The sequence below is a fragment of the Chlorocebus sabaeus genome, chromosome 11, assembly GCF_047675955.1.
Source record: "Chlorocebus sabaeus isolate Y175 chromosome 11, mChlSab1.0.hap1, whole genome shotgun sequence".
NCBI classification, from domain to species: domain Eukaryota; kingdom Metazoa; phylum Chordata; class Mammalia; order Primates; family Cercopithecidae; genus Chlorocebus; species Chlorocebus sabaeus.
Genome location: NC_132914.1, coordinates 129,547,797 through 129,564,632, shown reverse-complemented (window position 1 = coordinate 129,564,632; position 16,836 = coordinate 129,547,797). Strand labels below are relative to the sequence as shown.

The following is a 16,836-nucleotide window of genomic DNA, read 5'->3' as shown; positions in this document are numbered from 1 at the left end:
CACACACGTACATACTCAAGTATACACAGAGGCACGCATGTACACGCATGCACACACGTGTACATACTCAGGCAAACATGCACACATGCACGCACACACGTGTACATACTCAGGCAAACATGCACACACATGCATGCACACACGTGTACATACTCAGGCAAACATCACACACATGCACACATGTGTACATACTCAGGCAAACATGCACACACATGTGCTTATGTGCAGACACACACTCAGGTACACATGTACATAGGCACACAGGCACACATACATGCACACACGTGTACATACTTAGGCACACAGGCACATGTGCAGGCGCAGACATACAGAAGCTCATGCACACACAGACACGTGCACACACATGTACATACTCAGGTGCACATGCACGCACATGCACACACACACAGATATATGCACACATGTGCAGGTGCACACATGCAGAGGCTCATATGCACACACACATGCACACAAAAAGCACACACAGTCATACACAGAGGCACACACACATTTTCACCCTGGCACCACTTCTCACATCTCTTCACCGGTTGGGACTCACCACTTTACCTAGAGAAGCGGGTGGTGCCTCGGCCGGTGGGTTTGAGTCCCCTGCATCTCTTCGTCTTCAGCACACTGTGAACCTGCATTGCCTTCCCAAGGCCTGCTGTGCCCATCTGCAGAGTTAATGGGCTGTGGGCCACCAGCTGTCACATGGGGGCATGCAAGGGTGGCACCCAGGGGTAATGGATAAACTGCCACAAACATGTCTGCTGTCTCTTTAAAGCCACCTACAGTTGGATCTGCTGCCTAAGCCCAAGAAGGGAAGACAGCATTTGGAAAAACAGGCTCAGACCAACGCCCTCCTCATTGGTGGTCCAAAGCTTAAATCCTGGACGTGCCACAAAGGACTGATCTTGCCAAGGCTAAATAGGCAAAGTGGAAAGAAAATTAAAGTTAATTTTGAATCCAAGGTCCTTTTAGAAAAAATAGTAAATTAGCCTGATTTAATCATTCCACATTTTAAACATATATCAACATCGCATGGTACCCCATATGACATATGCAATATTTGTGAATTAAAAACAAAATGATTTTAAAAACAGAAAAGCAGGAGGGGCGGGGATCAGTGTGTTGTTATGTCCAATCTAAGAAACTCTGCTGTCCCAGGAGTCAGCAGTGGAAAAATCACAGGCCTTGAAATCCAACAGACCAGCGTTCAAATAATGATTCAGTCATTTAAAAAAATCTGGGGTGTCAGTGACCCCCACTTTGTCTCCTGGGCCTAAGCTGGAGCTGCCAGTGGATGTCTGTCGAGGTCACTCTCAGTGAGGACTTGGTCCGAGCAACCGCCGCCCACACTTGGGTCTCCTGGGGAAGCTCCCACCCTCATTCCTGAACTCCACGCCCAGAGGATCTTGGCCCAGGAAAGGGAAGCAGAGGCCCAGACCCAAAGTCGTCAAAACCAAAAGTCGTGTTTTGCTTTAGTCATGTCTTCTGTGACATGGTTGCATTGAAGTCTGATTCGACAGCGTGTCATTCGTTGCTACACTGGGGAGCCTGGTATTTGGGGGCGTGAGGTGGGTTTGGCATAAAATCCCGATTTGCTGGAAGGCTGCGGTGCTGACTGAGAGAGCACTACTCACCAAAACACCCGGGTTCTCCCGTCTTCCAAGCACGCGGTAGGATCTCCCTTCCCACCCCACTGCGTCCAGGGGCCCGTGTGACTGTCTGTCTCCAGCAGGTGACGGGTGGAAGCAACGGGTGTCGCTTCGGAGTGGGGCGTGGACGGTGCGAGGCCCCTGAGTGCCCTCCCCGGCTGGCCATCCAGCATTCACGCGGGGGCTCCGAGCGACTCTGGCCAGCAGAACTCCGCAGTGACCCAGGTGGACGCGCAATCCCGTGAGAAATTACCCTGTGCCATTTATGCCATTGAGATTTGGGGGTTGCTTGTGATCACGGCATAACCCTGCCTCCTCGAGGGACACATTTAGATGCTAAAACACAGCACGCTGCGTTCCCTGGGTGACGCCTGAGTGGGAAAATGCCTTTCTCTCCATGATGTGGCCAGAAAGCACTTCAGTGACCTTGAGTTCCAATCTGTGGTTCGAGGAAAGGGCCACGTCCAACTGGGTGTGAATGCTGTTCAGATTTGTACAGAGTAATCGAGGCTACACCTCCCACAGGGCTTGAGCTCATGGACATTGAAGTACCAGCATTTCCCTTCACTGGGCTCGTTTTAAATCCCACGCTGCGTCCTCCATGGCCCCCACCCACACGAGAGCCTGCCCCTCCAGAGTTCTGCAGCGACAACCAGATGCCTCCCCGGTGATGCTGCAGTGGCGTGACCTCGGCTCACTGGGGGGTGATGCTACTGGTGAGGGTTTCTCCCAATGCGAAGGGTCGGCACCCCGGACCGCAGCTACCTTTGTGGACTCGGCAGGGGCTGGCTCTCTAAGGGAGGCCCTGGAAGGTCAGGGTTTATCAAAGACGGGGTGGGGCTGGCACTGTGGTGCTAAGATGAGGGGCAGCCGTGGGTACATGCGTCTTCTCAGGGGTTCATCTCTGCACCCCGTGGGTACATGCATCTTCTCAGGGGTTCATCTCTGCACCCCGTGGGTACCTGCATCTTCTCAGACAGGGGTTCATCTCTGCACTCTGTGGGGTAATGCGTCTTCTCAGACAGGGGTTCATCTCTGCACTCTGTGGGGTAATGCGTCTTCTCAGACAGGGGTTCATCTCTGCACTCTGTGGGGTAATGCGTCTTCTCAGACAGGGGTTCATCTCTGCACTCTGTGGGGTAATGCGTCTTCTCAGACAGGGGCTTATCTGTACCCCGGGGGCTGCCTCACATGTTACAACTCACTGAGCATCCAGCATATGTATATTTTGTGTTCGTTTGTGTGTGTTTGTTGAGACAGGGTCTCACTCTGTTACCCAGGCTGGAGTGCAGTGGTGTGATCTCAGCTCACTGTAGCCTTGACTTCCCCAGGCTCAGGTGATGCTCCCACCTCAATCTCCCACGTAGCTGAGACTACAGCTGTGCTCCACCACGCCCGGCTAATTTTTTGTACTTTTTTGTAGAGATGAGGTTTCGCCATGTTGCCCGGGCTAGTCTTAGACTCCTGGGCTCAAGCAATCCACTGGCCTCAGCCTCCCAAATTGCCAGGGGGAGGTCACTCCACCCGGCCTCCCGTATGTCCTGAAAATCCAGCAAATGATAGTTTGCCAGACTATCAGATGCGTTCTCTTCCATGTAAAGTACACCAGTATTTTCCCACGTCCAGTGTGCTTATATTTCCAATGAAATTTACCCAAATCTTGATGGTAGTTAGGCCACATCTTTTCCTGCTAGATTTTACAATGCAGTAAAATGTATTTACACGAATAAAATGTTTTCTCCTACAAAGCCACTTTAACATCATTTTCATTAAACATGTAATGAAAAGTGCTCGATGTTTTCTTGAGTGACCATGACTAATAAAGTCGATTCTGGAGCCCAATTGTCTGGGCTTGAATCCCAGATCCATGCTTTGCCATTGACGTGACCTTGAGCAAGCCAGTTGCCCTTTGGGTGCCTCAATTTCCTCACATGGAAAATTAGGTAACACCAGTTTGTATCACACCTTAACGTGGCTACTGTTGGTACTAACCAAGTGACAGGCATAGAAGACCATGCCTGGTGAAGCCTTTGCCCTCGTGTGTGCCAGCTACCTGCATCATTATTCCAGCAGCTGTCCTCGTAACGTTGGGAAACATTTTACAACCTGCATTTTATAAACAGAAAAATACGGCATTTTAAGGAGGGACGCGGGAATGGCTATTGATCAAAAACAGACCAGGGTTTATCACACTGGCTGCGTCATAATCACCTCCCGGATGATTAAAAACAGCCTCCCCGGCTCCATCTCAGAACAGGTGATACATTCTACGGTAAACGCCCTGCGGACAGCTGCCTCCGTCCCAGTGCCCGGTCCTGCCTGGTTCTGGTCCTCTGCATTTCCTGAGACAAACGTCCTGAGGAAGAAAAGAACGGCTCAACAAAGAAAGGAGAAATGGGTGTTCATCTCACCCAGCCTCAGCGAAGGGGCAGAAAACCTCCAAGTTAGATAGGCTGTCATACCTGACACCAAGAAATGGATATTTGAAGACTAGAATACTAAGCTCAGAGCCAGAACCCCCCAGCTCTCCCTACACACATGTGCAAACACAGACACATGCACACACACACACAGAGGCACATGCACACACAGATATACATACAAACAGACACATGAACACATGAACAAACAGATATGAACAGAGACATGTACACATGTGAACATGCACAGACAACACACACATGAACATACATAGACACTTATACACACACAGAAACATGTACACATGAACACACATAGACATCCACACACACGAACATAAACACAGAGACACACATACCTGGAGAGAAACATGCACACATGAACACACAAACATAGACATGCACGCACACAGACACACAGAGACACTTGTACACAGATACACAGACACATGCACACGTGGACACACACAGACACATAGATACACAGACACATGCACACAGATATACATACAGAGACACATGCACGCATGAACAGAGATATGAACACACACACAGACACACAGACACACAGACACATATGCAGATACATGCACAGACACAGACATGAGCACACACAGACACAATGCACACTGACACGCAGGCACATGCACACACAGATATACACACAGACACATGGACACAGGTGGGCACACAGACACATGCACACGGAAACATGTGGACACGTACATGCATGTGCGCTGACAAACGGACATGCACATATGCAGATACATGGGCACGCAGAGGCAAATGCATGCACGCTCATGCGCGCGCGCACACACACACACACACACACAGAGCCAAGAGCTGGGAAGCCCCTTGTCCTACTCATCTCTGTGTGGAGAGCCAAGCACAGGTGCTTAAATAAATGCTCCATCATTTATTCACTTATCCCACACACATTTACTGAGCACCACTCCGTGTCCGGTCTCTGGGAACACAGGGGTGAACCCTGCCTTTGGGTGAAACTCCCGTCTCTTGGGTGCTCGCATTCTGCGACTGGAAGTTGGGCCCCTGTGCTGCGTGGCTTGGCTGGCATCTCCCGTGGATTCCAGGTTCTCCTCCACAAAACGCCAGTGTGGGGCCAGATCAGAGCCTGGGCTGGGGGTGGGGGCCGCCGGGGTTTGCGGCCTCGCGTCTTACCTGCGAGCCTGGCTCAGGGACGGGGCCTTCTCCCCTGCTGGTGGCTCTGGGGTCCTCTGCTGCATCCCAAGCCCCACCCCCACACCCGCCCCGGGACTCAGCTTCCCCAGTCCTCAGCCCTCGATGGGGGAGAGGGAGGGAGGCCGGGAGCTGGGCTTGGGGAGGGGTGGGCAGGAGACCACCAGAGCGGCCCTGCCCCGTCCTGCCCCGGCCGCCCCCTCCCCCATTCACGCCGGCGACACCGCCCTGGCCGGGCATTCCCGGAGGCCCCGCTGCCCTCGGGTCAAGCTTGGGGTCGATTCGGACCGTGCTGGCCATTGGGAGCCCCGGGCGTCTGGCGGGTCCTGGGGAGGGAGGGTCCGCGCCCGCCCCGCCCCCCGCGCCCGTGTGCCCTTGGCCCAGGCTCTGCGCGCTGCCCCCGGACCTGCTGTGCTGGGGTCCCCGGGGGGCGCGGTGGGGGGGGCGGGGCGGGCGCGCGGGCTGGTCCCGGGGGGCGGCCTTGCGGGGCGGGGGAGGCGGGGCGGGGCGGTCCTGGGGCCGCGGATGCAGATGAGCTGAGCTGAGGCCGCGTCACTCTGCACCGGCGCGGTGGCTGCGGGGCGGGCAGGACAGGAGCCGGCACAGACACCGAGCGCCGCCCGCCCGCACCTCCCCCGCCGCCCCCGGCGCCCCCGGCCCCCCTCGCCGCTCCCCGGGGCGGGGCCGCGCCCTCTGAGTCGGGGATGCCGGCCGCGCCCCGCGACCCCAGCCCCGGGCAGCCCCCTGCGCTCTGGGGGACCCCGGGCGGCCGTGGCCGGGCGCGCTGAGCTGGTGCTGAAGGGACAGCTCCCGGCCGAGCCCCGCAGCCCCGGGCGGCTCATGGTCCCCGAAGCCGAAGCCGAAGCCGAAGCCCAGGCCCGGGCGGGGATGCTGGGGATGCCCCGCGAGTGAGGCCCCCGCTGCAGCCGCGTTCATGGCGGTGGCCAGGAAGATCCGAACTTTGCTGACGGTGAACATCCTGGTGTTCGTGGGCATCGTCCTGTTCTCCGTGTACTGCCGCCTGCAGGGCCGCTCCCAGGAGCTCGTGCGCATCGTGAGCGGCGACCGCCGGGTGCGCAGCCGACACGCCAAGGTGGGCGCGCTGGGGGACCGCGAGGCCATCCTGCAGCGCCTGGACCACCTGGAGGAGGTGGTCTACAACCAGCTCAACGGTGAGCGGGGGCGCCAGGGTGCAGGGGAAGCCCTGCTGGGTACGGCGGCCACCCCGGGCGCGATGGGTCAGGCCGGACTCGGGTGGGCGCCCCTCTGCGCCCCTGTGGGAGGGAATATGCAGGAGAGAGGAAAGGGAGGGGCCGCGGAGGCCCCTCTAGCAGCAGGCAGCAACCTGGGTGCCCCCCCCCCCGCCCCACGGCACCCACCCCTCCAGGGGAGACTTGAGGAGTCCCCCTGCCCCCACAATGACTCCAAACTTACTCCCCAGGGGAACTTCTGCAGGGGCTCTAGGAGCAGGCAGTGCCCCAGGTCCAGGAGTGTGGGGTAGGGGGCTGGCTTGGCGCTTCAGGAGTGGGGGTTGTCAGGTTTAGGCGGGGGCGTCAGGTTTAGGCTGCCCCGACCCCTCCACTCTTGAAGGTGGGGAAAGAGGAGGGTGGGGTCGCCACCCCGGGAGGCTGCTGGTGCAGTGTCCTTTGCCCTGAGGTTCGAAGGCACCCCAAATGCTTCAACCACTGTGCTAGGCAGCCCCTGTCCTGGGGGTGCCCAAGGCCTCGTTAGAAAGTTGTGATGGGAGAAGCATGAGGCTGAGACCTGAGACTCGTGGGAGGATGGAGTTGAGGATCAAGCAGGGCTTGGCAGGACTCATTGCCCAGGGAGACGCAGGTTGTGGCACCTGGGAGCCCCAGAGTCCATGAAAGCCTCCAGCTCCTGGTGGGTCTATTTCATCACGAGTGGATGTCGGTCAGCCCGAGAGGCAGCACCGGTGTCACCACAGGTCAGGGTCAGCGGCCACAGCTGCTGAGAGCAAGCACTTTTCCACTCGCTCTACCCTCCTGGAGCAGGACCGGAGGAGCAGCTGCCCCCAAGGCCGCGCTGCATTGGGGCGCCAGGCAGGAGGAGAAAGTTTGCATGTGCCCACATCACTACCCGACGTGGCTTTCCGTTCCCTGTCGATGATTCAGGTTTCTGCATTGGCAGCCCCAGCAAACCTCCTCCAGAAAGCATCCGTAACAGGCTGGAGTGGGAGGTGACGGGAGCTGGGGTTACGCGGGCAAGCACGGGCTCCGGATGTGCCTGCTGTGTGTGGGGGCGAAGACACGGGGGTGGTCTTGTGTTTCCTTCAGGAGCCGCACCCTCTCTTGAGGGCAAGCTGCAGACAGGCCGTGGGGTGTGAGGGAAGGTGAGTCCCCATGACAAGGGGTCGTACCAGCTTTGTCTGGCTCAGAGCACCCCGACTTCCCGAGCACCATCACCCACAGAACCCCTGAGTTTCCGCAGAGCTGTGCTTGGTGAGCTCTGTGGCTTCTCTGATCTTTTCTGATTCAGCTGGAACCACGAGGGGAGAAAAGTAGTTCAAGCAGCTGCCTGGCCGCCCGGCAGTGCGATTGTCTCCCGGAAGGCGGCGTGCCTGGCAATAGCACATGGCTCTGTGGAAGTGTGCTTGCCACGGTGTTGTGGTCTGTTTTATGGGGAGAGTCGGAGGATTACATAAAAACATTGGCACCACGCTGAGGTTGTGTAACACCACGAGGGCAGCTCGGCCCTGTGAGTCGTTTTCCCTGCCTCACCCTTCAAGGTGAGACTCGGCCGGGATTCTTGCTGGTGGAAAAAGCCAGGACCCATGATCTGCTTTGCTGACATTAGCGGGAGATCAGGAAGCATTCCAGGAAAGTGTGTCTCCCCCTGCCCCAGCCCGCCGCCCCCAGTACCTTCTCCTGTCCCCCCTCCTCTGGTCCTCTTTCCCCTCCCTTCTTCCTCTTCGCTTCCCTCCCCCTTCCTCCTTTCTTGCTTTTAAAATCGTTTCTCCTTCTTTCCTTCATCCCAGCTTCCTCCCTTGTCAGCCTGCCTCTGAACTGCCCCCACCATCTGTCCGCTCTGTCTGCCGTCCACCTTTTGATGAGGCCGAGTTCCATCCCCCTCTGTGATGAGGCTGTGCCGCGTTCCTCTCTGTGACCAGTGGGCCTGGCACAGTGTCTAACCCAAGAGTCAGTCAATCTTGGCCCCAGGAAATGGTGGGAGACACCAAATTACTCTCACCCCTGGTGGGGCCCTAAGGGGAGGGCAGTGCAGTAGAGGCTTGACGTTTGTCCCCACGAGGCCGTTCGAAACAGCATTACCCGCTCCGATGCTGGCACAGGCCGTCGGTGTTCAAGGTGTGGAAGAAGGCTCCCTGGAGGAGGCAGCCTGCTTCCATCACAGCCTGTTCCAGAATGTGACATCCCAGGATGCAAGATTGATTCCTGGGAGCTCCCACTCGATACTAATCTGTCTGAGTTCAGAAAGGAGAGGGGGAAATCCAAAACAAAATGGATTGATCACTTTTCCCTGCCTTGATTGCTTCCTGGAATTCCTCTGCTGGCTGGGAGGGGCCTGGTGGAAGGAAGTCCACGTCTTCCTCGGAGTGGAGGAGCAGGAGGGCCGTCGGGCTGGGGAGGGGCCTGGAATCTGAAGTTCTCCCTGCACCCTGCCTCCGCTGGCCCAGTGGCCTTTCTTTGGGATGTCCATTGACCTTGGCAAAGAAGTCCTAAGAAATGTGTGCAGTTTCAAATTCATGAGGCCCTGGAGGGATGCTGGTTAAGGAAGCTCTGTGTGGTCACTCCTCTGTGTACGTCAGGGTTTGCTTCTAAATTCAGCGCTCAAGGCAAGGAAAAAATGTTTATACACAAAAGCCATCCTTCTGAGTATCTTCAATTGCACATAAATGACAGCATCCATGGTTTTGTGCATGCAGCAGACACAGAGGGTCTCATAAACACTAAATTTCAGAGCTTCCAAACTCAAGGAAAAGAAGGGGAGGAACGGTCTCTGTTCAGTTGTCTGGGCATTCAAACCCATCTGCCTTTAGGAAGATTTTCAAGCCCCTTGGGATGGGAAGGGGAGAGGGAGACAAAGAGCCCCCACTTTCTCTAGGCATTTGCAGGGCCCACCCTGTGTCCATGCGAGGCCTGGGCAGCGCTAAGTCACGCTGGGCTGTTTGTTGCTGTGGGTGTGGAGGGGGTGAAGGTCACAACCAGGGAGCAGGGCTGCCCACGTCGTGGCGGCTGGACGCACTCTGCTGGGAGAGGAGAATTGCCCCCCGCCTGGCGCGGTTCCGGCCCTCCTGCCCCTCAGGAAGAAAGGCTCTGAACGGAGGATGGAGCCGGGGATGGCGATGGGAAGTGTTCCTTTTGTTGGTTGGTGGTGAGGGAGGTCGTTTCTAAAATTCAGAGCACACACATGTGAATTCCGTCTAACTGACCTGCCCCAGCCCAGGTCACGGGCAGGCTCTGGTCTGAGAGGTCTGGGCCTGAGCAGCAGGAAAGCTGGGAGGCTGGGACGGGGCGGGCCACGGGGCCCAGAGAGGTCCAGCGAGGTGGCACTGGCTTCAGAGGGAGCTAGGCTTCTGTAGTTACTAAAAGTTTAAATTGAAAAAACAGAAGGCCCCACTGTGGCCAGGTGGTTGCTGGCCAGAGAAGGTTGGGGTATGGCGCACGCTCATTCACACTCATCCTGCCCATGCCCCCCTCTCCAGGAACACGGACTCAGGCTCCCTCCAGTCTCAGGAATTCCCACGTGCCTCATGCATCCCCTCATGACCGTGTGACACCTCACTCGTGTCCACTGAGGGCGAGGCTGTGTCTGTCTGGTCCCGGCTCTGACGCCCAAGGCCTCTGGCGGTACCACAAACACAGCGCTCCATGGATATCTGTCCAGTGAGCAAGCGAGGGGATTTTTCTCCAAGCAATTCATTGTTTTGTTTAAATGAACTTAAGAGACACTTGTGTGTCTCCAGTGCACCCATGAGTAGAAGGTGACTGAGTGTCATGGGAACAGCCTGGAGACTCCGGCAGGCGCCACCCCACCGAGGCCCGCCCTGTGCCCCAGGGAAGAAGCCGCCCCACCGAGGCCCGCCCTGTGCCCGAGGGAGGCCTGAGCCAGGGACAGCAAGGCCTGAAGAGGGGTGGTGTCTCATGGAACTGTGCCCGTGCATGGCCCACAGCCATATCTGCAAGCTGGGCCCACTGGGACGCAGCCCCTGCTTTGGGAAGCCCCAGAGTGTGTGCAGAGCAGCAGCCGAGGGGACTTTCCTGTGGGGCTGGAGGACTTGGGGAAGGGGTGGTCAGGTTGCCAAGGGGCGTATCTCCCCAGGCTGCCTTCGCCACAGTGGGGGCCCAGAACTCTAATTCGGACGCAAAACACTGCCAGGAGTCCCGGCACCATGAGTGACTACCAGTGAAGACCTGGCTGAACCAGAATGTAGAGGCTGGGGAGGTGAGAAAGGGGAGGTTGGGGGAGAATGCCAGGCCACCCAACTCTTGCCTTGCACGTGGCTGCAGAGGGGCGGCAGGCTAGATGGGAGGGTGTCTCCCCTACAAGAGCAGGGGCGACGGCGTCTGCTTCAGCGGCAGGCAGACCGCATGGCTGAGCGCGTGAACTTGGGGAGCCAGTCCCAAGACGCTGTGCTGTCAAAGTGACAGGCGGTCGGCCCACACTGCCCTTGTCCCGTCCACAGCCGCTGGTCCGGGGTCTCGGACGTCAGTCCTGTGTGATGAGTGAAGGCCAGGCAGGAGCTCGCAGACAGTGCCGTCGGAGCTGCATGGGGTGGTGCAGAAGGCGCGGTCGGAGGCACACAGGGTTGGGTCCCAGCAGTGCCTGGCGAGTGTCTTGGCATGTCCTGCGGCCCCCGCTCTGCCGGCTCCGGCACACCCTCCCTCGAGAGCTCTGGAGGGTGTCAGGTGTGGGTTTCTAAAAAGGGCTTTCCAAGCGTCTGCTCTGCGTAAGCATTTCCATTTTGGAAATACTTTGAGAAATTCTCCTTGCGAGGAAATGCGGTTTCCAGCAGAAAGCTTTTCCTATTCATTCGTGAGTTTTATTTCCCAAATGACTCCTGCTGGTTCCAGGCAGCCTTTCCAGCTTGAGTTCATCGTCTCTACCCTCCCCTGAATTCCCTCCGTGTGTCACAACATCCCACGTTGCTGATCCAAACGGCTGGAGTGGCCGTGGCCGGGAAGACAGCTGCAGTGCCCTGGAGGCTTCAGTCGTGGCCCCAGCAGGTCTCGCTTCAAAATGGCAGCAACATTGACGTGGTGACCGTTTTTCCGCCTGGATCATTAACCTCCAGGCCCTCGCGGAGTTTCACAGCTTCCCCATGATTGCGAATTTACTACAAAAAGTGAAAAAATAGTTACTAGCCACGGCCAGAGCCCCCGCTCTGACTCCGATGACGAGGCTGGTTCGTGGCTACAGGCTGGGAATTGCCTCTCCTGTTTCCCGACGTCCGCTGGGCCTCCTGACACTCGGAGGAGTCTGGCATTTCCCGGCTGAGGAGATGAACACATTTTGGTTGTGTGTTCTCTTCCTCGCGTGCGCTCGCACACAGCCGTCCTCCCCACAGCTGCCCCCGGATTTGTTGGGGATTTTGACCCCATGTGACCATAGACGGGTCAGAGCCACTCAACCTGCTCCCTTGACCCGGAGGCTGGGCTCTCTGCAGACCTGCACCTTTGAGTCTTGGGGGAGATGAGTTCCTAAACACTTGTCAGCCACTTGTCAGCATGGGGCAGGCCCGGTCCGCAGCCTTCTGTCTGCAAACGCAGCAGCCCAAGCTTCTAGGAACGACCCAGGCAGGCGGTGATCCCCAGCGTCGGCGTGTGCTGGGCTGAGTGTTTGCATTTACAGTTCAGCTCAGCAACCTGCGTATTCCAGAGTCTTGGAACTATTTTCTGAAAGGACAGTTTATCCTTCATTGGCTGGAAACTTGACAAAAATAAGTCTGTAAATTTCCATGTCAGATATCCCACTGAGGACAAGCGGGCAGGATGGGATCCGTGTCTTCAGACCCGTGTGGTCAGCGGCCCGTTCTCTCTTGAACAAGCACAGATGCCTGTGAAGGGACAAGGAGGTGGAGAAGCCGGGAGGCGCTAGAGGAGGGGGCAAGGCTGACGCACGGCTCTCAACGCCCTAGGAGAAGCCCTGTGACCTGGGCTTCCCTTACGGGATGGTGAGGAGAATGATGGCTGCCCCGCCACTCAGCGAGGGGACCGGTGTCAGCCGAAGTCTCACAGTCCGCCCTCTGGTTGCCAGTCACAGAAAGGAGAAACTCATATTCCAGTCATTGAAAAGGTGCCAAGGGTTGCATCATCTTGTAGCATGGAAGTGGCTCAGCCCTGGGCTCTGCACCCCGTCTCCTGGGCTCATGATGCCCTCCCAGAAGGCCGCCCAGGACCGCTCCCGCCTCCATCCTCGCAGAGCCTACAAACCCCGCCCCCATGCCTAGGGACGCTCATGGTGCTGCCTGAGTTCTGGAAGTAGGAGGGGGCAAACTGTGAAGGGGTGACAGGAGCTGGGGTCAGGGAGATGCCCCCATTTCCTGTGCAGACACTCACCCCTCCCGGAGCCTTCTGTGGGACGACTGAGCCACGGACGGGGTCCCGGGTCCTTGCTGTGCTCGAACTGGCATTTGTGGGCCCGGCCTCTTCAACCCGAAGGCCTGTGTCTGTGGGCAGTGGCACCACCTCGTGCGCCGCACGTCTGCTCCTTCCCGGCAAAGCCGTGAACACCTGCTGCGTTCGTGCACTGCGCTGAGGACCTGGGCCTGAGCAGAGATGTCCCCACCTCAGGGGCTGACATCCTAGGGAGGAAGACGGGGAGTGAGCATGCTGCATCGTCCCGATGGTCTCAGACAGAGCCAAACCTATGAGGAGGCCCGAGTGATGTGGATGGATGGTACCAGGTGGGGGCGGAATGGTTAAATGGGGCCCGCCTGGAAGCTCACGTCCACCTGGAACCTCGGAATATGGCTTATTTAGAAACAGGGTCTTTGCAGAGGTGCTTAGTTAAGATGCCCTCAGCCAGGACTGGGGATTCGGTGGGCCCCAAATCCAGTGACTGTGGTCCTTATAAGACGAGGAGAGACCGTGGGGGGTTGGAGGGGAGGAGGCCCCGTGGGGGCAGGGGCGGGGACTGGAGTGGTGTGGCCACAGCCGGGGGCCCTGGCAGAGGCAGGATGTGTCCTACCCACGGCCTTCAGAGGGAGTGTGGCCCTGCGCACCTGACATCCGACTCCCGGCCTCCTGTGTGAGGGGACAGGTCTGTCAGGGGACAGCTGTGTGGGGTCCCGTGTGAGGGGACAGGTGTGTGGGGTGGAGCCTCCCTGTTTGGTGCCACTGCAGTGACCTGGGACACACACAACTGGGTGGGGAGGGAGCTACTCTTTGAATTGTGAATGAGGAGAAGGAGCTGCCAGGAGAGAATTGGGGGGAAGCAACGGGTGTCGGTGGCAGGTGCAGAAGCCCCAGTGGGCCCTGGGGTCAGGGTGGTTGGGGCAAAGTGAGTGAGGAAGATAATGAGGTACCAGGGCGGGCCTCGGTCTCCTGGACGGCCCATAGGCCTCGGAAGGAGGCTGGCTGCACTCCTAGGCTCCAGGCCGTGCCAGAAGGTTCTTGATGAGGGATGTGACGCTGTGGGTGTCCGTTTCCCGGGGGCACTGAGGTCCCATCTCTGGTGGTGCCTGTCTCCCCGCTGCTTGAAGCACATTTTCAGTTTCACTCGGATCTGCCAGGACCCAGATGAGACGGGCGACTCATCAGCAGACGGGAAACCAAGGTCTCCGGAGCGGCTGGTGTACCATGGCCTTGATTCCGGACCGACGGGGGCCTCGATCCCGCACTGACGGGGGCCTCGATCCCGCACCGACGGGGGCCTCGATCTCGCACCGACGGGGGCATCGATCACGCACCGACGGGGGCCTCGATCCTGCACCGATGGGGGCCTCAGTCAGGGCTGACACAGGCCGGGCAGTTCTTCCTGGCGGGGCTGCCCCGTGGTGGGTCATGGACGTTGAGCAGCGTTTGGCTCCACCCACTGCCAGGCACCCTCCTCCCCACTGGGACGCCAGGAGGCCCCTGGAGCAAGAGCCCACCCTGGGCACCTGCCTCGCTGACTATGGCGTCGACTGCTTCGGTTCAAACCCAGCTCTTCGCTCCTCAGCTGCATGACTGTGGGCCGGTCACACGCCCCCTGCACCTCAGTTTCCCTGTCTGTAAAAGGGGGGTGCCCAGAGCAACAGCCTTGGGGGTCCCTGTGGGCACTGAAGGAGGCACCCAGCACAGCAGAAGGACCGCCCGCTGGCGCTGCCCACCTCCCCTCTGCCTCTGAGATGAGGTGGGCTGCTGCTTCTCCACCCCGAGCGTGCCTGGTGGGGGCAGAGGCCTTGAGCTGGCCCAGGGACATGGAGTTGGAGAGAATCAGATCATGCTGCGGGAGCTTCCATCCACCCTCCTCCACCCTTTCCCACGGCACCAGGACCCGCCTCTTGGCTTCTGACCTGGGCAACCTCTCTCTTCATCGGAGAGGGGCCTTTCCCGGGCACACGGGCTTTCTAACAGGCACACCTGGCCAGACTCTCAGTGCAACATCCTGTTTCCATTCTGTTTACTGATATTTACTAGTAAAACGATACATGTTTTCTATGTTTGGTGCCAACCCATCACTTATTTGAGAAACGAATTAATTGAACTTAAAAGATGGGTCGATTTAAAAGAAACTGTTAAGTAATATGAACTCAAGCTTCTGCAGAGACGACAGATTCCCCAGGAATCCGGAAAGATCTGAGGTGGGGGCGTCTGCGCCGCGTGGCCCTTGAGGGCTCTGGGCCGTGTCTGCTGCACCCGTGTGCTCCAGGTTGAATCAGAACCCAGGAAGCGAGCTCCCGGCTCTGCGGGCTACACTCTCCCCGGGGTGTTCTGTGCCTCTCAGCCTGAGTTTAAACAACAGCAACAAATAAAAACAAAACAAGCGCATGTGGATGTGCTGCCGGGAGGCTCCTGGGCTTGGCGGCCGGCCCTGGCACATTGTACCCACGCGGACTTGGGGACGTCGCTGCAGGAGCTGTTTCTGCGGGAGCAGCTTGAGGCTCGCCAGCTCTGTTAGCAGTTGAGATCTTTGATTTTCAGCTACAGAAAACTCAAGTCTAACAGAGTGAACACTAACGGGACCCAGCAGCCCAGTGGTTCTGGCGGAGGGTGAGGCGTGACCCAGTGGCGGGGGCTGCTTGCCGCCCCTTTTCCTTAGGAGCGCCTGCCTCGTATCCCTGCCTGCATGGTGGGGTCCCTGCCCTCTGGACCTCAGGACGCTGGGAGTGGAGAAGACACGGGCTCCGCAGGAAATCCGGCTGCCCTTAGAAGGACGCGGGAGGCTGGGCTCCCAGGCCTGAGGAATGCCTTCTGTCTACGTGGGGCTGTGGGAGGAGCACCCGAGGGACCCGAGATGACCTGTGGACGTGTGTTGTGCCGGGCACAGCTGTGTGCGTGGCGGAGTGGGGTGTTGACCTGCACCAGACGGAAAGGCTTGATGAAAAGCAAACTCGGCTGGTGCGTGGGTCAGGGCTCTCCCGAGGAACCGAGCCAGTGGATAGAGAGAGACCTGAGAGGAGATGCAGAGTGAGGACTGGCCCCGCGACTATGCAGGCCAAGAGGCCCTACCGTTTGCCGTCTGCACGCTGCAGGCCAGGGAAGCCGGGTGGGGTCCTTTGGCCTGAGTGCAGAGACCTGAGACCCGGGGTCACGTTGGGGAGAATGGCACAACTTCTACTCCAAAGGCTCGAGACCTGGCAGCTCCGTCCGCTGTCCACAGGCAGGAGCAGAGGGAGGTCTCAGCTCACACAGGACATGAAGCTGCCGTCCTCTGCCTTTCTGTTCCAGCCGGGCCTCTGAGGAGGGGCTGCTCCCTGTCCGCACTGGGGAGGACAGACCTTTCTTCCTCAGCCCCTGATTCAGACTCGACTCTCGCACAGACGCACCTGGAAGCAATACTTCCAGCCACCTAGGCATCCAAGGCCCTCTCGGCGGACGCAGAATTCGCCATCACAGCACTTCAACCACGGGGAGTGTCCCTCCCGTGCAGGCACGCACGCACGCTGCAGGCTTGGTGGCTCGGTGGCGGCCACGGACACCCAGGTCTGTCTCTGCTCCTCCCTCCCAGAGAGTCGCTGCTGGCGTCCAAGGACCTGTGCAGCCACCAGGTGTGCATGAGCAGGGCCCTGAGAAGCGGGAGGCCCCGCAGGGACGTCTGGGGACACACAAGCTTCCTGCCTCTCTGTTAGGACTGTGTCGTCTCTGAGCACCTAGCCAGCCACTGGCAGAGGGCGGGAGGAGTGCCCTGTGGGACTGGCCTGGTCATAACTGGCCCCAGGCGTCGGCACCGCCCACATGCCGGGATGCAGGCCCAGCTGGGAGGTCAGTCAGGGTGCACATCCCAGGATCCACCAGGAGGTTTAGGGCGGCCCCGAACCTGCAAGTCACCATCTCTGCATGATCCTACAGCTGCAGCTGCGACACTGCGCCGGGAGTCAAGCGTGGATGCCACCGTGAGGCCCTGCGGCCCTGTGCTGATGGGATGGCAGATTCGTG

At 58.5% G+C, this 16,836-nt stretch overlaps 1 protein-coding gene and 1 long non-coding RNA gene across 3 annotated transcripts in view; one reads left to right on the top strand and one right to left on the bottom strand.

Annotated features, from left to right (window-relative positions):
* Positions 1-1,200: 1,200 nt before the first annotated feature.
* LOC140712895 (uncharacterized) lies at positions 1,201-5,593 on the bottom strand. Its single transcript, XR_012094706.1, has 3 exons — positions 5,258-5,593; positions 3,870-4,014; positions 1,201-3,764 (listed from the first exon to the last, which is right to left on the bottom strand). It is a non-coding gene; the product is annotated as an uncharacterized lncRNA (long non-coding RNA).
* Positions 5,594-5,826: 233 nt separating this feature from the next.
* The window catches only part of GALNT9 (polypeptide N-acetylgalactosaminyltransferase 9), a 121,359-nt gene continuing 110,349 nt past the window's right edge, over positions 5,827-16,836 (top strand). The window contains exon 1 of one of the 2 annotated variants that reach the window (XM_008005283.3): positions 5,827-6,447. In XM_008005283.3, the coding sequence (XP_008003474.2) occupies positions 6,210-6,447 (238 nt within the window). In that variant the 5' untranslated portion in view covers positions 5,827-6,209. The remainder of the gene's footprint in view (positions 6,448-16,836) is intronic. The other variant, XR_499572.3, reaches the window with a different exon arrangement.